This window comes from Apteryx mantelli, chromosome 2 (assembly GCF_036417845.1).
Source record: "Apteryx mantelli isolate bAptMan1 chromosome 2, bAptMan1.hap1, whole genome shotgun sequence".
NCBI lineage: Eukaryota > Metazoa > Chordata > Aves > Apterygiformes > Apterygidae > Apteryx > Apteryx mantelli.
This window is the reverse complement of record NC_089979.1, coordinates 14,838,339-14,863,814: the sequence shown is the minus strand read 5'-3', so window position 1 is coordinate 14,863,814 and position 25,476 is coordinate 14,838,339. Positions and strand designations below refer to the sequence as shown.

General features: G+C 41.7%; 1 protein-coding gene across 1 annotated transcript; it reads left to right on the top strand.

Annotated features, from left to right (window-relative positions):
- Positions 1-5,044: 5,044 nt before the first annotated feature.
- On the top strand, positions 5,045-25,040 carry COLEC10 (collectin subfamily member 10). Its single transcript, XM_013956909.2, has 6 exons — positions 5,045-5,328; positions 17,383-17,454; positions 19,657-19,728; positions 21,758-21,811; positions 23,005-23,100; positions 24,606-25,040. Exons 1-6 carry the CDS (start codon positions 5,181-5,183, stop codon positions 24,995-24,997), a joined length of 834 nt encoding a protein of 277 aa, XP_013812363.1. The 5' UTR covers positions 5,045-5,180; the 3' UTR covers positions 24,998-25,040.
- Positions 25,041-25,476: the final 436 nt, after the last annotated feature.

The window sequence follows — 25,476 nt, the reverse complement described above, 5'->3', positions numbered from 1 at the left end:
AAATATTTTCCCAGGGTAGGACACTGTTCAACACTACATCAGGTCAGCAGAAGCCAGGGTTTATTTTGTGAGTCTTCCCCTGGAACTGAATCATTGCCCTCTTGTTTGCAAAAATCTGTTCTGACACAGGAAGAGGCTGCACTTAGATAAACACAATTACATACCACACTGAGTATTTCACTTTCTTTTGTATCTCTAAATGAATATGTGAATGCCTTACTCTTTTGGACAGCCTCTTTGAGTGTTTTCATGGAAAACAATAGCAATAGGTATCTGTCTCAGCCTCTTCAGGAAGTCTAATGCCATATGAGTAAAGTCAAAGCCATTTTCAGTATGAGTAAAAGCCTGCAGACCAACTGTCAGAGAAGGTTTACTATGTGGAGTACAATTCCCAGCAGATACAGGTAAGGGCCTGGTACTGCATTCTTTATACACACTGCTGGAAAAGTATTAGGTGGAGTCCATGCATCACCTTTAGTTTTTGTAATGGAGGGTTAATCATGCATTAACTATGAGCTAATAAATCTTGTGAAGTGCAAGACTTAGAAACATGAAGCTGTAATGCAGTGTTACATGAGTGAGCAGAGGTTACAGAATCACAGAATCACAGAATGGTTGAGGTTGGAAGGGACCTCTGGAGATCATCCAACCCCCCTGCTCAAAAAGAGTCACCTAAAGCACATTGCCCAGGACCCTATCCAAGGATGCAGACTCCACGACCCCTCTGAGCAACCTGTTCCAGTGCTCTGTCACCCTCACAGTAAAGAAGTTTTTCCTCATGTTCAGACGGAACTACCTGTGTTTCAGTTTGTGCTCGCTGCCTCTTGTCCTATCGCTGGGCACCACTGAGAAGAGTCTGACCCCATCCTCTTTACACCCTCCCTTCAGATACTTATACACATTGATAAGAGCCCCCCTCAGTCTTCTCTTCTCCAGGTTGAAGAGTCTCAGCTCTCTAAGCCTTTCCTCGTATGAGAGACGCTCCAGTCCCCTAATCATCTTTGTAGCCCTCCACTGGACTCACTCCAGTAGCTTCATGTCTCTCTTGTACTGGGGAGCCCAGCACTGGACACAGTACTCCAGATGTGGCCTCACCACACACAACCGAAGTTTGTTTAGAAAACAGGGCACGGTGTCTGCTCTGCATTGCACCTCAGAAAGTGTCCAGCAGTTACCTCAATCTATGGTCTGCAACCCAAGCTCCTTCTGAGATTTTGGTACTGACCAGCCATACTGCTGCCTGGGCACCAGCTGCCTCCAAAAGCTGCCTGCCTCACAGCAGGCACTTCCAAGGGGAATCTGGGTCAGTTCTTCTGTTTAAGGGCTAAAAACTGAAGGGAGGAGTGGGTAAGAGGGGATGAGGAGGTGGAGTAGGAGTATCGCAAGAAGGGTTGTAAAGCAGACCTAAGCGGCTGTAAAGCAGACCTCAGTATCCCCCAGAGCACCATCCCTGAGCCAGACCAGGGAACACTAACTAGAATGGACAGACAGCAGGGATAGACTCATGCCGCCCCTCAAGGTATCCTACTCAACATAGTCAAACGGACTAGCAGGAGCCAGGAAGGTTGTAGGTGATAGAAGGACACATATTTCTACACTTCAGGGACTGAAAAATCCCTTTGAATATCCAACAAGAGTTATGGAACATTATTAGACTCCTATAAGCTCTGTTTACTGAACAGAGAAGCAACGATACTTTGGAGAATCTTGTCCTTAGTTATGATTCAGTTCCTTTTTTGCAGTTACTTGCAGGCATATTAAGTCTAGTCAGTGCTTGTATCTTAGTGATAAGAATAACATTGGTAGAGCCTTTGTTTACAGGCTCAAGCAGACATTGCATGGTGTCAAAACCGAAACTGACATTTTACAAAACAACCTTAGGATTAGTTTCCTCTCTGCACTTGGCAAAGCACATTGTAATGTTTTTTCTCTTCCCTTCTCTGTAAGCTTTGCTATCGTGATTGAGATAGATGACTAGATACATGTGACAGACTGAAACACTTCAAATAGTCATGATCTCCAACACCAAGAGAACAGAAACCATATAGGAACCAAAAGCAGAGAAAAACTGTACTTTTTTCTTTGACTTCAGATGCCCCCAGGTAGTGAGTATACTCGGGCACAAAGGAGGAAAGTGCTCCTTAATACTAAATTTGGGACAGAAAGTATGCCAGTGGACTCTCAGCACTTCTGGCTGAATCAACCCATGGTAATAGGCAAGATGTATTAACCTGGAGTCCAACCACAGGATCTGGGACTCTATGAATTATTAAAATTGGCTGTAGATCTGGCCACCTTTTGACAAACACTACTTCAGGATGTGGTCTATACTCTTTATAGTCTATTGACATTTAACTGCTAACATCCGAAGGATAATCAGGTGAAGGTAACACAAATTATTGAGGAAGTACTTGGATTCCAAGGAGGCAACATACTATACAAAGGTGACTTGACTACTGCTCAACTTGAAGCAACAGAATCTTTCAGGATTTTCTTTTGTGTCTTCTTGGGGTTTTCTTGTAAAACATTCATGCTTTAGGAAATGTTTGTTTTACATCTTTTATGTCTGGACAACTGCCTAGTTTGTTTTTCTTTCTTGCCTACAGACATTTCCCTAAGCCTGTTTAAATGAGAATTAAGATGCACAATAGGCAATGTGCCTCATTGAATCCCCATCAGCAATAGAGCTGCTTGGGGATTTTTCAGTGAAACCAGTTTGATAAATACTGATTGCCAAAACCCATGTTTTTTGTGCTAGTATATCAGTTTTGATGGATTTCCTTTTGAGGCAGGTTTACTAGCTCCAGGACAGGATTTTTGGTCCAACATACAGGAAGAGATAACTGATTAGCAAACAGCCTTGTAATAATACAACCTTAAGGCTCTAGTGCAAACACTGATCTGAATTAAGCAGATAAAGAATTTGAATCTGGATCTCCTAGATTTTAAGTAAGTGCCTTAATTACCAAGCTCTTGGATATATTAAGCTTCATTTCTCACTCTGCGTTTAGGGTTTTTTTGCCTTTTATGAAGGAAAAGAATGTACAGAGTCTTGATTTCTTTTCTAATATAGAATAAGAAAATTTGAAAGCCACCATAGCAATAGCAGCATCAGAAAAATGTTCCCCTCTTAGTCATAGTCAGTAACTGAACTGGTTAAACAAATGGTTTCCTGTCTCACTTACACTTACTCCTCTTTATCACTGATGAATAACAAAGAATGCGCTGTAACTCTCTCAGTATTGTGGAACAGATAGCATCATTCACATCATTTTGGCACCATTTCCCAAAATGCCTCCTCCAAAGCTAAGTACACTAGCTTCCCACTCCTACGCTGTGGAGAGAAGGAAAAGATAAATAAAACAGATTTAAAGCTTACAAGTCAGAGCTGACTCAAATCACAGAGGAACAAGTTTATTCCTAGTACAACTCTGTCCATCCATAATCCCAGCTTTCACTTTTTTCCCCCTCTAGCTATGGTGCATCTGTTATCAAGGCCACATCTGAGGGTGTTAGAGGACTTTTGTTAGAACAGAGACCACTGTTTGTTTCTGAAAAACACCATATACAGTTCAACAAAAAAGAAAAAAAAGTGTAAAGAAGTGTTTTGAAAAGTGGGACAGTCTGACTAGGCTAGAAAGAGAGAGGAAGAGGAGTCTCCTGACCCCTCTTGGGAGTTTGGCTAACGTTTCATCCCACGTGAAAGCTTGAGATCAAGGCCCTTCTTCAGCCTATAAAGAAAAGGTATCCACTTTTACATCAGCGCTGCTACTTTTTCTGTCTGTCAAAAGGCTTAAAGGTTGTAGGGGCTAAAGAATTAAAGCTCTCTTAAATAATGAAGAATGCATCTGAAAAGCTATTATTATAGGAAATATGTTTTTTGCCTGCGATGGAAAGCAAACAAGCCCTCACACACTAGGCAGTTAAACAGAGTAGTTCAGCTTGGAAAGTAGTTGTGTCTTACCTTGTGTAACAAAGCAAAAGTTAATGAGGTTCCAGGAAAGATTATGAATGACCGTCTCCTTTTCTTTGCTGTCAGACTACCTAGAAAATAGTCTGCTGTCCCTGGTTACTGTGTTCTCCCTCATCAAAAGCTAGAGTCTTTTCTAGGAAGGGATTGCACAGGGATGAATACCTGTCACAGTTCCTTCCAAGAGGACATATAGCAGTGTTGCATGCTACTTGTTCCTTCATCCAGGAGGGCTCCTACACCGGGTTGTAAAGTCGCAGCAGCCAACTGAAAAACTGATAGCCTACCTTATGCAGATATGAACCAGGAACAACCTCCTGGACAACCCAGGAAAAAGAGCAGAAACAATGTGACCTTGGGAGCTCTGCTACACTACTAGCCTGATATATGGTCTCTCCCAGTTAGAAATAGCAGGCAGAGGCACAAGGTGGTAAGGGAGTAAGGTACTCAAGCTCATCTTGTTCTGTCGCTTCAAATCTGATGTCTGTCCTTCTGTACTGTGTCTACCAACATAAACTGGGCTTGCAGCAACCATTGTGGAGAAAGCTATACGCATAAAACCCTCATTCCTGGGTTTCTGGCTCAGAGACCCACTGGTAACTTAGCCCCCACTCTCAGGCCCTGCTGCACAGCACACGGCAGCCAGAAGGTGTCAAATAGTCCCTGTGACTTCCACCCACAGCAGACCCACACCTATTCCAGTGTCACTAAAGGTCTCCTTGGAGGAAAGTTTTCATAGAAATGTCTCTTTATACTTTATAAGGAATCTATGTTACTCTTTTAGCACAGAACCAGCCACAAGTATCCTATAACTAATCAGTACTCACACAGTTACAATATTGAAGTCTTTTTTGTCTCTTGAGTAAGTGTAAAGCGGTGTATGAAGAGTCTCTGCTGAAAGGAAAAAAAAATGACAAAAGAGATATCCCCATATATTGAAGAATTTTTCCATGGCAAAAGGAGCAAAACATCTCACAGATAAGAGAGAAACTGGAATAAACAGCTGTCACTGTTAAATAAATATCCTGGATAATGTGCAGGACAGAAATAACTAGAGCATTGTCAAACTCTCTTCTTCACTTTATTTAGCTGTTCTAGCATGTAACTCCCAATTCTTTGCACTGCTTCAGTTAGTGGAGCATTTATTTTTGTATTGGCTGCATTTGTTAAGACTGTAACAACGAAAGGCATTTCCTGAGAAGCTGCAAGGATGAGCAGCAAGAAAGAACAACGGCTAAGGAAATATGGGACCCTAGTAGTGCTTTTTATTTTCCAAGTTCAGATTTTTGGTTTCGATGTTGACAATCGACCTACAACAGATGTCTGCTCGACACACACTATATTACCTGGACCAAAAGGTGAGGAATATTAGGTTGTTAATGCTGAGACCAGTACTGATGAACGCTGATTTTTTAAAATAGAGACATGGAGGGTTTGTTGCATTGGCTGGGGATGAAAAATCTAAATTACTGCAGACTGTACAAACATCTAGAAAAGGGAAACTGTGAGGGGGGAAAAGTGATGCAGCAAGGAGACTTGAATTTGTTTTCTTTATTTTTAGGAAAAGTCTCAAATATTCTCACATAAGTTAGAGGTATCCTTCTGCATCTTTCTCCAGCCACATAAATCTTCTCCTACTTCTTGTATTTATCACACAACGAGCACAGTTAGCAGCCAAAAATTGAGTGGATTTGTCTAAAAGTAAGCACCTATTGTGAAATGTTAATGGTTCACTTTGGATCTGTAGGTAGGGAGATGTATGCAGTATTTAAAATGACTGTACTGTCATTATTTCCAAATGCTTATTTGTAAACGGAGCTCTGCTGCATTTATCAGACCTGATCCAGCAGCAGCTCCCAGTGAATTAAACAGGACCTTCACTATAGACCTCAACGAGAATTAGATCAGCTCTTGCATGTGCAGTTCTTTTATCTTCAAAACACTTTCCAAATATCTGAAACCAAATTTTCTGCATTAACTTACTTTTTGTGTAACACAACTAACGTCAGTGGAATTGCCTGGAGCGAATATCAGCCAAGAACTAGGTCCATGACATACAAATCTATCTTGCAGTGACAGATATAAAATATATATTCTAGACCATGACTAGTGCACTTCAAAATATGGCTTTCTTTTTAGTAATTCATTGTATTTTCCTATAGGCTAAAAACTGAGTGAAAAAAATGCAACTGATTTAAATTTTAAACACAAAAGAGATTATCAAGTCAAAGTATTGCTACAGACTCATTTGTTTTTATGATGGATTATTCAAAGGCACATTGCTTAAAGGACCATCTTTAATCAGCAAGTTAATTTTTATGATTACAATCCAAGCTTAAACTTTTGCTGCTGCAGCATAAATGCAGAGAGATGTAATGATCCCCAAGGGAGCTAGTGGGAGTTTGTTTAGTTAATATCTGAATAATGGAAGGCTGGAGATGAAAGTTTGACAGAATCGTGTTTAACAGTCACAGGGCTAATGAGGCGGTCTCGTGACAACACAAGAGTAGTTAGGACTCCAGCTGCTTTCTGTGATCTAGCTGGGATAGGGAGCATTTAAAGGTTAGACATTGTTGCTCTTTGCAAGTGTTTCACTGAGAAAGTCTGAATTTAGCCATTATCAGTCCTATTGTCTCCTGGCTGACACCAGAAAAAGAGCAAAACCAAACAGTATATTGGCAGGGTCCCCACTACTGCTTTAAAATTAGATTACCATGCCCAAGATCCATGATTGGTAAAGAGGTATCGAGCAAAACACCTCCAAATTACTGGCTCAAATCCATCTCAGGTCATCAAGTACATTTTGCAGTCTAAGTGATATGAATCCATAGCATCATTTCCTACCTGATCTGAGCTCATCCAGGAGAGCTGTAAGTGGCTGTCAATAGCACTGGTAGTTTTGACTGCCAGTCACCCGAGCAACTAAAGCCTGAGCAATCTGGGTGTGTGAACTACCCTGTTACTCCTCCAGCGTCCCTTGTAGTCAAAGATGTTGACTAACATGGCAGAAGAAAGTCTCCTGCTGCCAGTCTTCCTCTATCTGTCTTGTGTCTGAGTACTCAGGACACAGGATACCCAGACTAGGACCACGCCACAGCCACAGGCAAACTTCGTTGCTCAGATTTTAACCCTGACAAGGAACAATTCTGTGACTTCTACCGCTGTAAGTTTTATTTTCCATGCTACATCTGTGGTACTCCTTCATCCACCATTCTTCAGAAAACAGGTTTTTACCCACCCTGCACAAGTTTCATCACCCCCATCTGCTCAGTGTCTTCAGCTATGGCAGAACACAGCGGTGATCTCACGAGATGGAAAAGCTGGGCTCTCACAGTAGGTTGGTCAGCTCTTTCCATCACTGCAGGCCAGATTCCTGTCATGGCAACTTCCTCCTTCCACATGGACGTGGAAGCGTCTAATGGGACTAAGCACATAGGAGTGCAGGGATTAAAAGGTATTCAATAGCTGTAAAACTTCCTACATTGTCTATAAATCCTTTCCTCACTCATCTACTATCCCAGTGCAAGGCAGTGGTGGGAAGAATTGTCCCATGGGCTAGATGCAGTTCGTGAGCTACAAGTGGGACTGACCCCAGTACAATCCAGCAGCTATACTGCTGTTCCCATCACACAGTGCAATGGAGAAGGGGAAGCTGAGGGAGTAGTGAGGGTGTTCGGAGAGACTCAAACCTCATAAGCCTATATTTCTTGCACTACTGGAAGTTACATTACTCCATCATCTAGGCATTCTTGGTTGTTATAAGAACAAGAACTTGACCTTTCTGGATGCTCCCTGTGAAAATCACCTGATCGAAAAGGGTCATTAGTGTCCTGAAAACAGGTCATTTCTTACATCACCCATGTAAAACTTGTCTAAGTTAATTAGCCTAAGCCAAATCTTCCCCCTTCAAAAATATTTTTTTTTCTTATACTCATACCTGAGGCTTAACAAGAGAAGTATAATATGAGTGATGGGATGAAAAGAAAGGGTGATTCTAGGCCAAATATCAGGAAAGCCTCCATACCAGTCGTGACGGACCTAGCAGCTCTCAAAACATGTGAGGCAAAACCAGAGGCCTTTATGCCTAACAAAGAGCATGAAAATACTCTGGAAGGATACATTCTGCCAGGACAGGAGGAATGGAGCAAACATCCTCTAAGTCTTCTGCACTTCCAGTTTCTATGATAACGGCCAGTCTGAATTAAAGCTGTTCAGTATTACAAATTAATAGGAGTTAAAGTCTGACCTCTGGTGGTTATGAGGGATACAAACCAAGCACTTTGCAGTTCACTCCGTCTGCTGCTTTCCAGCCACTAGTGCAAATAAACGCAAGTTGACGTCTATTTTTAAAGAATTATGCAACGAAATTTTGTAAACATGCGCTCCAGAAAAAGAAAAAAGAAAGAAAAAGAAAAAAGCAAAAGCTGGCACTCCTCTCCTGGTTTTCTTTTCTAAGTCATGCTCAGCTTACTTTTCAAAACAAGGGCAATCTTTTTAATAAACATAGGCCTAGTGCCATGGCTGCCTTGTCCAGTCTTCTTGAGAAAGCTTTTGAGTTACATAGCAAACATGATTATATAGAAGTTAAACATAGAAATCTGTGAGGCATCTTCTAGAACCCTTATAGAAATTCTCTAGGAAACATGCCTCCACTACAGCCTAAAAGACATTCATAGCTCTATAAAAAGTCTGTTCTTTGGACCAAAACAGCTTTTCAGTATTTGTAACTAGTGATTTTTGGTGTCTGACCCGAGACATTTATGAACAGGTTGGATTTAGCTAGAGCACTTTGGCACAGGATGTCTGAAAAGTCATGTTAAGTAATGCTTATCCATGGCTGAGTAACTAGGACAATAAAGGCCAAATTCTGTACTTGGCCGACTCCTTCAGTACAAACAGAACCAGATCGAACATAAACAAAACAACGAACTTCCTAGGGCAGCCAAGAGCTTGGGCTAGCAAAATTAGTCATGGCTCCACCACTTACTTTCCACCCTCCCCAGCCTGGAGATAGGCTGGCTGTTGCTGAGAGAGGAATTGGGGAGGCAGCTGAAGCTGTGAGACCAAAAGCACCAGTTGTGGGTCTGTCCTCTGGCAGCAGCGGAAATAACTGGCCTTGCTCTCCAGGGCTTTCCCTTTGGCTCAGTTCCAGCTCTGCCCTTTCTTCACTTCCTCCTCCATTGCAGCGGGGAATGGCCCGGCCCCAGCCTTGAGGCAGCAAGCTCAGCTTTGCCTAACCTGCTGTGAAGCTGACATAAATGAGAGTAGGATCTGACCTGGCTGGATTAAATCAATACACCTCAATGTGAGGGCAGAAATAAGCACAGAGCCCAAAACTTTGACTTCTCAACTCCTATTAGAAGCAGGAGAGAGGCAACAACGGGAAGCGGTGGGGGCTGAGTTCGTGGACGTGCAGAACAAGGCTATGGTTGGTTTCTTGTGGATTTGGGGGAGCTCAGGGTTTCAGAAGACTGACTCTAGATCTTGCTAGCTGTCCCAGGTCCCAATTAATTTCCTTTGAAATCCAGACACAGGAACTTGAAAGGCCTTGAATCAGATCCAGGATGAGAAACTGGAATGAAATGAAATCTGAAGAATACTGGGAGTTTCCCCATAGCAATTCAGTTGTAAAGTGTTTCCTTATTATTATTTCTGACAAATGATGCCTATAAACTCTATGACATTGGCTGGCGCCTCAAAATAGCATTGACTGTGGTCTCCAGTATAGCTGTCCATCTCTCAGCTTTAATTGCGTTTACGCAATTCCACCCCTGGAAAATCTCAAACTTTCTCAGAAACCAGATATGCCACTATCCACATTTCCTTCCGAAAATATAAAATGCCTTACCACATCCTATAGGCTGTTCAAACCTATAACTAAGCTTCCCTCTTAGCGCCTCATGTCTGATCTGAAGAGCCCTTTAATTTCAACACATAATTCTGTTTTTCATGTATCTTAGATTTCATATATTTTAGCATATATTTAGTTTTTGACATTTATCAGCCTGAGCTATAAAGCATATATGTGGGCACTTAAAACATAAATTCAAAATATAATGGGTCTGTATTTCATATCATTGTTGGTCTGATTCCCTGTTCAAGCCGCAGTAACCCATGGGTCTTTGAGATCATGTCATAATGGCAGGGGAACGAGGCTGAGAAAATTAAATCAGGGCAGCTCAAGTGAAAGGAGAATCAGGGCCAATATTTAAATTATTTCTGTGTTATTAAGGAAATAATACATGTCCATTCATCCACAAAGGCTCACATTCTCAAATGACACAAGTCAGCAGCGCTTCACTGAACACACTGCATACTAGGATCTGGCTAATGGAATGCAACAGAAGATGACGGTATTTCTACCAAAGTCAATGGATATGTATAAGTGGAAAGTGGAAAAGTGAGCAGAGAATCCAAATTATTCTTGACGATTCTTTCCCTTTCACTATGGGAAGTGACAGTGCCTGTTGTCTGACTTGGAGCTGGGTGAAGAAAGACAACATGTGTCCAAGAACTTGCAAAGAAAATGCTTCTATTTCTCATGGTGCAATTTGCAGAGCACTACATGTTCCCTGCAGGGCATCTGGGAAGAGTAGCTACGGGTGAATGTATACACTACAGCTGAACAGGTCTGTCAGCTTTTTGCCAAAAGTGGAGGTCCAATTTCTCCTTTGTTTTCCCCCTCTCTGACCATATGGTCCTACCTCCACCCTTGTGCTGCCTCTGATGTTACTAGACCTTTCACTGAGCCAATTCAGCTCACCTAAAAATATATACCTGCCTTATTAATATTCCTCTGTTTAGTGAGTTAAATTTATTCAACACAGGGTGAGAAGAGTGTTCAGAACTGTGTACAGTGGGGAGAAGTGTGCAGATAGGTGCTGGGAGCTGGTGGGAGGAAGAAGGATGGGGAAGAGGACATTGTGTCAGATCAGCTCTAGGCAGAAGATGTCATTTAACTCCAAGACAGGACAAGAAATCCTGTCCTCACTAGCCATACATAGCTTGAAAATAACAGTCCCCACTGGAAATTCTGAAAAACACTGAAAGTGAAATTAGACGAAGTCTTGAGGCTTTCTTGACGTAGTTGTGACATGCTTGTACATTGGAAAGACAAACTAGGCTAGAGTTGTTTATTTCTTGGAATCAGCAACTCCCTCTAGTGACTAAACCTCTCAATAGAGATTGTACATGCCTAAGTGCTGTAAAGTTTCACAGTGTGCTCAGGGTTACTTAGTGCCTGCACGTTGCATACTGAAGATGCAAGATGTGTATAAAGCCTAGTAGATGCGAGCTAATCCTGTGGCTATCTGCAGAGCTTCTCCAGGAGCACAAGGTATTCAGTTGCTCCTGGAGGAGTCTTAAAGCTTCAGAATTATGCACACACTCTTCTCCCTTTATTTTAATATTCAGGAAAGGCTGCATCACCTGAACTCTTCACATTTTGTCTGTGGAGATGGGAAGGGTCTGTATGTCGCCTAAGCAGTACTATGAGCATGAAACATAGCCCTTGTCAACACATTCACTGTGTAGGCAGCTGCCATGGAACAGCTAAAAGCCCAGATTAGAAATTCTGGTTTGAAGGAGCTGTGGTGGTTATCATTTAATCACAGCTCTCTGAATCCCAAATAGTAATGCTATCTCAGTTTGAGAAATATCAGGAAAATACAATGTAGATCAACTACTTGAGGCACACAAAGGCTTTTTAGTAACCTGCATGTGTGTGTCACCTTTCTGTCTGTTCTGATTCACATAGCCAAGCACAAGGATGTTTTGGCAATGGCTGGGGTATTTTACCAACCTCTGTTACGCACATCCTCCCCTGGAGGGCACCTGTCCTTTTGGTCAGTTCTTTTATGCATTATCTTCTGGGTAGGGTAGCTTCATCCAAGAAACTTAGCAAGACCTCAACTCTCTGACTCCTTCAGCAGAGAACATTCCTGCATTAGGGACACCAATGCCTTTTAGAAAACCATGAAACCTGAACACCCACTTTAAACTAAAGCGACCAGGGGCCTCCATGTAGCAAGTGGTCAGAATGGGGCAGTTCATCATGTGAATTGCCCTCCTTGGAAGATGTCCTGAGGTGACAGCCATGTTGAGAGAAAGACATGAGAGAGAAAAAAGGAAATATCATGATGCAAAACTGAGGAATTTTCCCCTGAACCTCCCAAATCCTACTTGTGTAGAAGGGCATTATCCCCTCTGGGAAAGAAAGAGAAAGCTGCATGAAGCTGAACAGAACAGCCTAATACACGATCATAGGGTAACACGACATAAGATTCAGTACAATGACTTTGTAGTGGGAGGTGGGCTACATCTGGAATACTAAACGCATCTACTCCAGGGAGCGATCCTTGGCTTCCAAGGCATTTAGTGCAAAGTGGTGTGTCCACAGTGATCAAGGTTAGTCTTCTCTCCCCCCTTAAAGCATATTGGTCATGCCCACACTGCACTTGGCCCCAGGTCTTCTCAAGGTGTTTTTATCATTATCTAGTGGTGGGCTTTTTCATTTCAAGTATCTGATGCAGGAGGAAGGCTGTGCTGCAGCCCACCAGAAGTGATGTTTTTATCATTAGAAAGAGTGAGTATGCCCTGGAGCATGGAGGAAGGCATAGAGGGCTGTGGTATGTGCAAAGCCTGCTGGGACAGAGGTGAACACAGAGTGCAGGGAGCTAAACTTGAGACAGTCTAACCCATACTGCATATTGGGAGGGGTCTCTACAGTGAACAGTCTTTGTTTGTCTTTTGCTTCAGAGGAAACAATTTTACTGATTCACTGTGAAAGAGAGCCTTAGAGAGCACTAATCTTTATGTAGTATTTTTGATCCGGAGACAGGATTGGGAGCTAACCTGAGGACAAGACTTTGTCAGCTCACCTGGAGAACCGTATCAGTAAAACCATGGGTGGAACCAGGGAGTCTCTCAGCTGAGCTCTGAATGAAAAGACCAGGCATTTTTCATGCTCCCAGAGGAAAATGAATGCATAAATCTGCTTAGGAGTCTTCTCCTGGCTTTAGTCTTTATACAACTTGCAGACTTGCTCTCATCCAGATGCAAGCCTGCTTCTACAGATAAGTGTGGACTCTGTAAATCCCAGGGGTTACATGCTGATTCTCCAAGAACTGGGGTTAGTCCTTAATCACAAGACTTGGGGAGTCACTAAACATATGTGAACAATTTAACCTGATAACTTCCTCCATTCATGAATACGAGCCAGATAAATTGCCAACAAAAGATTCACCAGGGAAATACAAGCCACTTGAAGGTTAGTAAATTCTTACTAATGAAATTCTTACTGAATGTAACTTCTCAATATTGTGTTGTTTAATGAAACTCCTAAAGCAGCAGAGACCCTCTCCGTGGCCTAAAAATCCTATTGATTATTATATCTTCACCATTTTCCTAAGCTTTTTTACAGGAGGAGAAAAGACTCAGTTTGTTCCCTCTCACTTAAAATTAAAATGTTCAAATGACAGTGAAAGTCATTTACTACTCATGGCTTTTGCTTTCCTTCTGTCTTGCACAGTCCTAAGCTGAAAGAGTCTAGTAATTTATTGATCTGTGTTTTCATTTTAATAGTCTGATATTTTAAATCTGTGACACAGAAGTGAATCAGCTTGAGGGAATACTAACAAAAGAGGACATGGCCATTCTTCAGCTACCAGCTCCAACTGCTTCATCCGTGTTTCAAGTGCCAGTGCAGTGCCTTATCTGACTCCCTTGCAACCATAGTTTTAAAGTGACAATCAGCTAATTAGGAAAAAACTGAACCTGTCACTTCCTCAAATGGTCAGCAGCACAAAGGAGATTTTAAACTCTGGATATAGACTCTAAGCTCATTGTCAGGGATCTGAGGGTTTTTCCCGTAAAACAAATTATGTTGTACAAAGCACAGTGGCACAAAATTCCCAAGCCCAATCCAAAGTACTGCCAGGATTTTGACTCAATTTTTTGGCAGATTACAAAGAAGTGGCTAATACGGTGGGATGGCCTGTCCACATGAAGTCCCAAGAGGAAGGGAGACGTGCTTATTATAAATTAGAGACAAAGCCAACTCAGCCCCTGCCCAAAACAAACTCAGCAAACCTCCTACAACCCTTCCTGCCTCGTTGCAAATTAATGCGCAACCACAAGGGGGGAGCATAACCCAACAGTTCATATGTTTTGCCAAAATTTGAGATTACTACACACAACAGCTAACGGGGGACACAACGGACATATAATTATAACGCCGTATTATCAAACACTGGAGTTAATCCAGTCTTAAATTAACAATGAAATGGTACCACTAAATAATGCTGTTTGCTTCTACCCTTGCTTTGTAATGGTCTACCCATTCTCAGATGTAAAATGGGAAGAATAGGATCTTCTTTCTCTCTTTACAGATAGGCATGTTATTTTTTTCCCCCCTTTTCCCAGGTAGGGGAATGAAGGCATAGGGTGGTAGGCTGCTTTACGTCAAGATGGAATGGGCAATAGAACTTACTTCCTTCTCCTGCAGGCTTTTAGAGGGACCACAAAACCTGGGACTATACATCAGGTATTATCAATAATACCAAATCAATACCAAAAAGTTGAGACACTCTCTAATCTCTGAAAGGCTTTCCCCACAACTTTTACCCCATTTATCAGCTCTCAGTCTAATGGCCCATACATAGGAATCTAGCTAAATCTCTGACAGCCGAGTGTGTGAAAAGCTTGCTCTAAAGACTCCCCCCCCCCCCAAAAAAAAAAGCATTGCAGCTTTTAATGACTCTACTTGTTGTATATGAGATTGGAAAAAAAAAATCTCTAGTAAGTAATCACAGCTGCATCTAGCGGTATATTGATATTCTTTACAGGGCTCTATTTCTAAGACTAATTGTCTAAGCAATGTCTCTTATAAACAAAGCATCTTTCTTGCACAGAGCCACACCGCTTCTGCAGAAAACAACAGTCTCTCTAGAGCCCTTAACCCTACAGAGCAGTCTGAAAGCCATGGGGATGTGTCTAGTCAGACTGACAGAGGCGATGTGGATTTCGCCAAGGTGACAGGCCCTTCCATGGTTTGGAAGTTTGCAGGAATCTGGTTTGCTCTCCTACAGGACACAGGCCAAAGAAACTCCCTCAACATTTCCTATACCAAACCCAGAATTATAGCATGTCTTATATAAAGGAATTCATCTCACCGGTAAAAGTTGGAAGTGAAGAAGAGCCTCCTACATCTCCCTCTCCTGCCGGAGAGCATGTTCCGGTTGTTAAATATCCCAATACTACTTTTCTAGTCAGAACTCATCCAGCTTCATTTTCCAGCCTTTGAATCACATCATGCTTTCTTTCTATTATCACACAGTTCTTCCCCCTGCACAGGCTTGCAGACCATGATCCCATCAGCCCTTAACCTTCCTTTGGAGTTTAGTTTCACGAGCTCTTTGTCAGCCTCTGGGAATCTTTTCTGAATTTCCAAACTACTGATAAATGATTCTTACAGTTTTCTCAAAGGTCTCACAGATGGGCTTGGAAAGCACAATAGCTTGGTTTCTCAGTCATAAATGTTAGCACTGAGGTCAACAGCAAAATTAACCTGTAAATTCTCTGGCTTCCTGCTATTTGATGACCTCTAGACAATAACCCCAGTATAAGTACGCATCTTTTCATGAGCTTGAAGTTCAGACCCACAGCTCCATCTGGATTTTTAAGGAGCTTGGCTTTTGGAAGTATATACTGACTTTATCAAGCATCTTTGAAGAATCAGTGAAAATAAAAAGATGTTTAAATGTTCTATTGTTGGCTGCTTATAACCTTTCTCTTCCTAATTTGTCCTGTGGCAGCTGCTGTTAAAAATAAATAAAGTGCCTGAGTGAACGAGCACACACAGCAGATGTCATGTTTCCTCAGAAGTTTTCTTGTCGTTCCCTGTAGCAAATGCTTCCTCCTTCTAATTCAGACTGAAGTACAGCCCTTTATCTACCTCAGTTAGGACTACTCCCCCTCCACAGGGGAGTCCTAAAGCTAGCATCTGTTTTGATGTACAGGGACAGACTCAGACCAGTCTCCATGACTCCATGAGTGCAGGGGAGCGAAAGAGCTACTACTACATTTTATATATTGCAATTAATGTGCACCACTTCTCAACTCTCATCGCCCCATAAAACAGCCCATGATATGCTACCTGTTGGCTAAGAAAGTAAATCAGGAATGAGTGGGCAGTATGTTTCACAGAACAAGAGTGAGAGGACACTCAATGAAACCATCAGTCTGAAAACAACCAAGGAAAGCCACTTTCTCCCCCAGCATATAGTTAAATCATTGAACTCTGCCATAGGATATTATAGGGGTCAAACATATAAATGGGCTTGAAAGGCACAAGACTAATCTGTGCAGGGCAGAACTGCTAGTGGCTCTTCATGAGTGGTCCTTGATGCTGCCCTTGGTTCCGGTGACCCTTACACCACTGTTCTTGGGTGGCTGTAAGCGGCTGCTTGGGCAGCAGTCACCCTCAGCACAGTTAGCTCCCTGAACACCTTCAGCCAGGGCTGGAGACTCTCTAGCAGGCAGTCAGTGAGATGGGTATTGGTCTTGTCACATAATGCTGGTCATGTTGACATTCAGACAGACTTCCCTCCCTTGGCTCCCCAAGCCCTGAACTGCAGCCTCTTCTCCCTTCTGGGCTGCAGGTGTTAGATACAACTGACTGCCACTCACATGTGAGATCCTGGACTGGGACTGGGATTGGGGTACTGCTTCCCCTCCAGTTGCAAGCCTTTTTGCAGAGAATGGTAGGGAAGACAGGGAGTGGCTTTTGATGGCTGCCTGTATTCACAGATGGTTGTTTGGTGAAGCATTTTCCCCCAGTGAGTTTGTCAAGAAAAGAGGAAAGATGTTCCTGAGATTTGCCTCAAGACTAAGAATCAGAAAATAAGAAAATCAGCTCCAGTTGTGCCTCAGATTTCCTACATAACCTCAAGCAAAATTGTATGCCATCTAAGAAAGGAGATAACATTTCTTTCCAATTACCTTTTGCTGTCTTGATCCTTTAGACTGTAAGCCGTTCAGTAAGAGGCTCTCTCTTACTATAGGTGCATACAATAATCTGTGTAATAGGACCTTGATCTCATTTGTGGGAATCTCTGCACCACTGTAATAAATGCAATGAACTTACTTCTTGCAGATATTCTGTGCATGCAAATTTCAAAATAAAGCACTGGCATAATTTCAAAACATATTTGTTATATTAACACATAAATATATTAACATACAAATGTCACCTGTCAAAAACTGAAGGCAAGACTTCTGCCATACTAAGTGCTTCAATGTACAATAAAAAGAAATTAATGGAAAAGAAAATGTGAACTTTCCTGTCTGAGGATGTATAGTTGCATTTACTGCACTGAGTGAAATGTACCATGATGCTTTGCTTTCTTTGGAAGGGGATGAAGGTGAAAAAGGAGCTAGAGGAGAAGTAGGAAGACAAGGAAAAGTTGGACCAAAAGGACCAAAAGGTATTTATAATGGTTTGTTGACTATTATTGGTATGTGAATAACAATATGCACAACAACTGTACCAGTGCATAAAAACAGTGATGTTTAATGCTTTTCATTCCTGTTGTACCAATGGATTTCACAATACTTGTCAAACATTAATCAGTGAACCTGACAATGCTCCTGAGAATTTAGTGCAATTCCTTCTGGTATGTAAGACAGCTACAGGTGGCAATAAATTTAAATAGTCATGTAATAAATCAGTACATTTACTGCTGCTCTCCCAAGTGGCTAACACAACTGAGATCCAGAAGACTGATCAGTTGCCCAGATCACATGTATAACCAGAAAGATTACTGTTCCACATGTGAAATGATGCTTTAGGTGAAATTGAATTTTGAGAGTTACTTCTGAGCAATACATCAAGATGCTCAACAAAATCCAGTCTCAGTTGTCGCTGTTTTGCAGATAAGCAAGCTGAGGCATACACTGAGAAAGGAAGTTCCTCTGATCAAACAGCACCTGCGCTGGGAACAAAGGGCCTAAGATTTCTCAGGACTTGACGCTATTAAACATATCCTACATCTACATAATGAGCTGAGCAGAGCATTCTGACACAGCAGACATTATTGTGTCAACCTTGTTTGCATGCCATAACTCAAGAGTTTCATTTATCATTAGAGCTTAATGTTAATGCATATATGTGTTCTTTCTTCCTCGACAGTGGTCTAATATTTTAAGACTAATCAGGAAAGTTTTTACTTGAACAGAATCTTTAAAACCATCCTCTTACTACTGTTATAATGAAAACATTTTTCACTTCTATATACATTCATGTGAGTTTGCCTCCTATCTTAAAGAGAAGATCAAATAAGATAAAAGGAGATCAGATAACAAACCATTTACAAAGCATCTTAGTGACGTTCAGCATCGGTGTGCAAACTGAAACTCCCTAAATTGGGATCTCGTAATTAGCCAGTTACTTTAGAATATAAGCCACTGATCAATCCAAAAGGTATCCATTATCTTGGTGCTTTGAGGACTGGGAAGGCACAAAGAGCAAAGCTAGTACCTCCTTATTTGCAGTCCTGCTTTGAGAAGGACTCCCAGCAAAGCCATGAGGACTTTACCTCAAGAAAGAACCAAGGACTTTTGCCCATGGTACAAAGAAAGAGGAGAGAAAAAAAAAGAAAAAAAAAAACAGAGAAAGACTAGCTTGGCTGTGAAGTTAAATCAGTATCTGAATACTCACCAGTAGTTTTACTTTGTATTTTCTGTAAAATATGACGTTTCTGGGCTTTTGAACAGTGCCATGCAATGTCCTACTGTTTTATTCTACCGTAGCACAGATCTGAACTATCCTTCCCCAACCATCCTTAAAACTCCAGTTATTTAGACTTTGAAGCAATAGGCAAGCAACCACTTATACATCAGAGCAAAGGAGAGTGTTTGGGGGAGAGAGAGGGAGAACTAGAAAACTGCCTGCGCAAGGTCACTGCAAATCTCATTTGTTTTCTGGCATTACAGTCACATTCCTGTTCCCTGCTAAAAGACTGTGGTTACTTATAACACAGTGACTGACAGCAACACCTTAGTAAATCTGGTTGGTGCAAGGGAGCTCCACTTAGCAAACCTTCCTAAAGTTAAAGCAGTTACAGCTTGAGCCCTAGGCACCATGCTTGGGATGCAACAAATTCATACCTGGTGCGGGTTCAGCATTGAAAGAAACTCAGCAAATTGCAAAGAGGAAAGCTGCTACCAAAACGGATGCAATTGCTGACCATGAATTCCCGCTGCTTTCCTTGTGCCAGCAAGGGTTTTCACGGAGACCCCCCAGCAGTTCAGCTCAGGCTGCTACTCCAACAGATGGCTAACTTCACCAAAAAAGTAGTTTATTCTTTGTGGGTTTATTCCTGAACTGGCTCCCTCTAAGGTCCAACAAGCACCAGTACAAAGGAGAGGGAATAAATATGAAATCAGAGCTACAATAGGGAAGAAATGGGAGCATCATTTTTGGTAGCAGCTACCCATGAGACTGGCTTACTCCTAATACCAAACTATTCCTCCTACCATGTACACTCACATGAGCATACTTGGGTCAATGACTTACATTTGCACCAGCAAAGCTCAGGAAATATATCAGCAGTAGAGAGCTGAACAGTGTCTTGGGAAAGAAATGACGGAAACCATTCACACTCTTTTCCCTGTATTTCTTCTCTCAGGAGACAAAGGAACTGGGGGGGATATTGGTGATCAGGGAATGATTGGGAAAATTGGCCCAATTGGTGGAAAGGGTAAGTTCTGGTTTTGTAATTTTCTTGTTTTTTTTTTTTCCTCAAATGAAGTATGTGTTTTGTGAGAGTTCCAGGTATGCAGTAATATCAAATAATGGCTGTGATCAATGCTCTCCAAATAAACTTATGCATAAAAATTGGTGACCAGAGCTAGCTGAAATGTTTATGATTTACTTCCCACCTGGCATATATCAGACTTATTTGGCTAAAATAATTTGCTACATGACCTAATAAACCAATCCTCTTAGATGATAAAAGAGAAAGGGAGAAATCTGGCCCTTGTGAAGTAAGTAGCACAAATCCTCTGAGAGCTCTAAAAGAGAAAGGCAAATTTGTGTCTCTCCTTCAGACACTGAAGGCCCTAAATCAATATTCCGTTGCTGTTTGGGATGCCACATTTTGTCAGCTGCAATGGTGTGGGAGATGTGAGCAAGCGACACACAAGACACCTAGGCAGAGAAATGATTTTAAGATTTTTAAGAGAACGCTTACTTAATCAGGACTATTCCTTGCAAATCAAGGTAGACTCTGGCTCTACCTGGATAGTAACGTCATGAAATTACTGCCCTAGTAGCCTGAGAAGAGGCACAGACGTTCCCCTTAGGTATTCCAAAAGAGCGAGATAAGAAGAAACATTCCTCCTGCCAGGAGACCTGCACTGAAAGCTCAGCAGGGATTCCACTAACCTAAGGGGAACTCTGTGGTCTCTAACCAGTGCATCAACCCAGAAATACAGTGAGCGGGTGGAACAACTTCTCCAGAGAGCTTCTCAAGCCAACGTATTCTAGTAAACCTTTGATGGCCTCTGGCAGCCTCAGGATCAAAGAAGAACAAAAGAATTTGGCCTGAGGGACTAATTTTCAAAAGTACCTAGACAACTGAAGACACAGATAGTCATCTCCTAAGATTTCTTCGGTCACCAAAGGAGACTAGAATTTAAGAATCCCACAGGTTGCTTATCTTTAAGTAAACCAAAGCTCTGAGTCTTTAAATAAATTAATCTCCCTGTCAAGCTGACTGTACACTTTATCACCCCCTTCTAATTGGAATACTTTTCCTTATTTCTTTTTATTTTTTATTTTTGGAGAAGAAAAGGTCACTCAGTCACTGTTTAGATTTACCACTATTAAACATTCAAGTTCTTAATGAAGCAACCCTGAAATTTCAGCTTGTAAGCGTGCAAGGTATCAAGCAATGCTAATTAAAATGCCAGCCAACTTCTGGTTTATTTTAAAAAATAAAACCATTTAAAGGACAAAGCATGTCAAAATACAGCCATCAACAAGGAAAGCAAGTATGAATGTTATTTGGCCTCTGAAGGTTTAAATTCATAAAAGTAAAGCTGACATTAATTTCAGATAAAGTCAGGGAATTTCCTGATCCAAATTACAGCTGAAATTTTTAAAAAAGGTGGTCACCTGCCTTTATATACTAGCACAGCATCTGAAGAAGCACTTCTATCATTTTGATGATCTACAGAACAAGGGGAAAGCAGCTGGATGAAAATAAACCATATTTCCATGAATTGTATCTGAAATGAAATGCTAACCCTTACTGAACCCATTTCATGCAGATGCTAACTGCTGCCATGCTGCACACATGAATTCAGTGGCTTAGGGCACATCAGCCTCATCTTGTGCCTTATGCTGACATGGAGCTATTGAATCCACGAAAGGGCTCTGTCCTGTCAGGCAATCAGAGAACCCAGGTCTCCCCTCCCACAGGTTTCTTGAGTGCTTTCAGCCTTCCAGGATCATTGTGTAGCTTATATTTAAAGCAAGTGGTACCAGGAACCAGCAGCACACAAGATGATTGCGTTATCGGTGGGTTAGCTATTAAAGGGTTCTCCTTATTTCCATTCACCAGAATTAATCATGGGTTGTTTGACTTGGCACACCTGCTAGTACAGTACTTCAGGGTTTTCTACCAGAAGCAGACCATTAGTATATTATTAAACTGGTGTTTCAAATATGTTCTCCTAACATGTGCACTGTCTGAGATCTGAGAATATATCTTCCTTTTTATCCAGGAGACAAAGGAGCCAAGGGCTTATCAGGGGTGCCTGGAAAAAAGGGAAAAGCAGGTACATTATGCATCTTTCTCTTCAGAATGGTTGAGTCTGCTGGTTCTTTGATTTCAGGGTTGGTTGTTTGAATTTGATTTTCACAAAATTCTGAGGCCTACAGAGTGCATAAACTTCAGAATAGATGAAACAAACAGGAGGAGACTGGAAAAGCTTTGTTTAGCAAAATGGAGGCTGGGTAGGGACATGACTGATGGCTATGAATACCAACATACACAACAAGATGGACAAGAGTTACGGAAATTAATGGACAATGATTGATAACGTAAAAACTAACATGTACAAATAGACCAGGAATACATTTATATTGGAAACTAGAAGAAAGTTTCTGAACACCAAAGGAATGAAGTCCTTTAATAAACTCCCAATAGGAGAGTGGGGACAAAAGAATATGTCTTTTTAGATAGAATATAATCTGTAGTCTACTAATAACCTTAAATGTTTTCCCACCTTGAATGTACAGCTGTAATCATTTTTAACACATTTCATAGGCAATGCCAGTTGGTTCTGAATAGGAAACCATCAGCAACTTCCTCTCTCCCTGAGAAGAGGAACAAACAAAATCTATACCAAGTCAAATTTCAGTTTACCAACAAAAATGCAACTCGGCCTTCAGCACCTGAAAGCTATTGATTATTTGAGTTGGTGTAAATTATTTCTGCTGTACCACAGTGGCACGCAACATTTCACTAACATGGTCCCTCTCCCAAAGGTTTTCCACTCCTACCTCTGTGCACACTCACAAATTTCCTTTCACTGAGCAAACAGCAGTTCCTCATTTCACGAATGCTGCTGTTTCTTTCAGAAGGCTGAGGAATCAGTGGTGTTTACGGTTATGCAGGTAGACCTTTGACATTCAGACCATGATGAAAAACTCGATGGAATTAACAATGAGAGGGGCAGAGGATGTGTAAATCCTACACTGATACAGGTGGGTGGAAGATGGCAAACTATGACTCTTCCATATGCATTTTCACACTTAGGGATATTTAAGCAAGTTAACGATGGAGTGTACAGAGGCAAAATATTGAGTGCTTTGGTCTACAGGAGTATGGCCAATAAGGTAGGGTGAGATTAGCTCTCCACAAGTTGAGGCCAAGTCTTTAGAAGGTTTGAAAGTGGATTACAGCTGACCCTCCACACACACATATGCTCCTAAACAGATGAATTCTCTGTCCTTTGTATTGCTTCAGGCACAGTCTGTGACTGTGGAAGATACCGCAGAGTTGTTGGACAACTGAATATCAATGTTGCTCGGCTTAACACGTCCATCAAGTTTGTAAAGAACGGTAAGCATCATCATGTACTTGACATGTTTTATTTGCTCCTATCACATTTATCATTGCTGTTCTTCTATCATTGCTGTTTTACAGCAGTACCAGGAAAAGGACCCAGTCATATGAGGCACTCTTAAAACATACAGCAAACAGTCTTGCCTCTGCAAGGACACATGCAGCAGATGAATAAAAGCAAAACCAATACAGAAATGATCAATAGTACGATAGAAAGAATCATGAAAAGCACATGGCACAGATTGCTAAATGCCTCAGCACGGCTCACCTTTAGGCTCCGTGGCCTCTCAGGCAACAAAAGGAAAAAGTTTGTGCCAAGCTGCTCAAAGTGCCAGAAAAGGTGATAAGAATCTCTTGACCTCTCTGCTGCACCAGAGGGCTGCATGTATGGTAGTCCTAGAGTTTCCCTCAGTGCATTGATTTTTCCTGTAATAAGGGAGATACCGACACCCCAAAGACATGGGTTATAAGGAGTCATGTTTGTAGGCAGTGCTGTCAGCTGGAGAATGTAAACTGTCCCTACTGAAAGGAAGGAAGGAAATGTCCTGGCACAGCAAAGCTTTTAGAAAGGGCTCCACATCACACTGCTCTTTGAAAGGGCACCACTTCTAGGACTAGGTCTATATCAGTAAATTAAAAGTGTCTGGAATCATTCTCTGGCACTGTGGGCAACTGGCGTAGAGCAGCCCTCATCTTTATTATTAAATCCTACAAAACTGAATGGCCACATCATCAGGAATGGTCGCTGGCCTCTGCTAGCTCCTAAACTGTGCCGGGGTAGGCCCTGAATTGTTTTGGAAAGTATTAGTTGCCCCAAGCCAAATCTGTGCCTGGGACCATTCCAGCAATCTAGCAGCAAGGACAATCAACTTCCAGTACCCAGGAATGCTCCTTGGCACTGTTTAATTCACTAGGATAGATGTTGCTTGAGAAGTTTGGCTTTTAAAGCTGCTGAGCCTCCACAGCTCTCTTTGTAGTCAATGCACGCTTAGTGGCTACAGCAGCTCTGAGAATATGGCACTCATCTCTCATTTTAGCAATCACACTTAAAAACATTGACTTCCCTCTACATGGAAAGGACCTGAAAGCTATTCATAATCCTGTACTTCCATCCCAGAGCACTCTTTTAAATCTGTATTCAGTAAAAAGTAAAGTAACTGAGATGGTTGAGAATTAGACCCTGCTAATTGTCCATTTAGCATGCCCTGATCTGATCGGTTTTATTTCAGTGATGTCTAGTACTAAAGTGTCTCAGAAGATGCATGCCAATCAGGACTGAAGAGCTCTTGTCCTAACTTGTGTAAGATGTTTATCACTCCCATTAACAGCATCAGTCTCTGATCCAATCATCATTGTTCATCGCAAGTTCAGCTGCAGGAACACTTTTTCCTCTCTCCCTTTGATTAATTCCAGTGTAAAAATCACCTCATTGTGATATTGGAACAGAAGCATCTTCAATATATGTTGAAATGCCATTGAGCAATTTTTTTTTTCCTCTAAAGTTATAGCAGGCATCAGAGAGACAGATGAGAAATTCTATTACATTGTCAAAGAAGAGAAGAATTACAGAGAAGCCTTGATCCACTGCAAGGATAGAGGAGGAACACTAGCAATGCCTAAAGATGAAGCAACTAATGCCCTGATTGCTGACTACATCTCCAAGAGCGGCCTCTTCCGAGCGTTCATTGGGATGAATGACATGGAAAAAGAAGGACAGTTTGTGTATGCAGACAACACCTCACTGCAGAACTACAGTAATTGGAAGGAAGGAGAACCAAACGACCCAACTGGGCATGAGGACTGTGTGGAAATGCTCAGTACAGGAGAGTGGAATGATTCAGAGTGCCAAGTTACCATCTACTTTGTCTGTGAATTCCTCAAGAAGAGAAAATAAAAGTGCCACAGAATGTGCCTGGCACTTTCTGTACATACAATAACCCCTCATGATTCATCTTTTGTAGGGAAAGCAGACTGAAAAGGATAGGGCTCAGTTCAGCTTTCACTTCACTGGGTTAAAGGAAGAGTAACTACTGCTGAGCTAGCTGACAGTGACCCTAAAGTCAGTTCAGGTCTGCAGGTGGCATCCAGCCAATAGTGAATTTATATTTCATTTTTATGTGCAATTTAGGATGGTTGGGCAAATTTAGAGTACACAGAGGTGAATATGACTTCATTAATGACAGAAACAGTAAACTCATTGGTATACTAGTTACGGATGTGCTTCACAAAGTCCACTTATCTTTGACTTGCACAGGAAGTCCCAATACTTTCCCTGGTGACTTCAGACCTGGAGGGACACATTTCCAGTTTCTCTTGAAAAAAATCCTTCCTTTGCTAGAATCATAGAATAATTTAGGTTGGAAGGAATCTCTG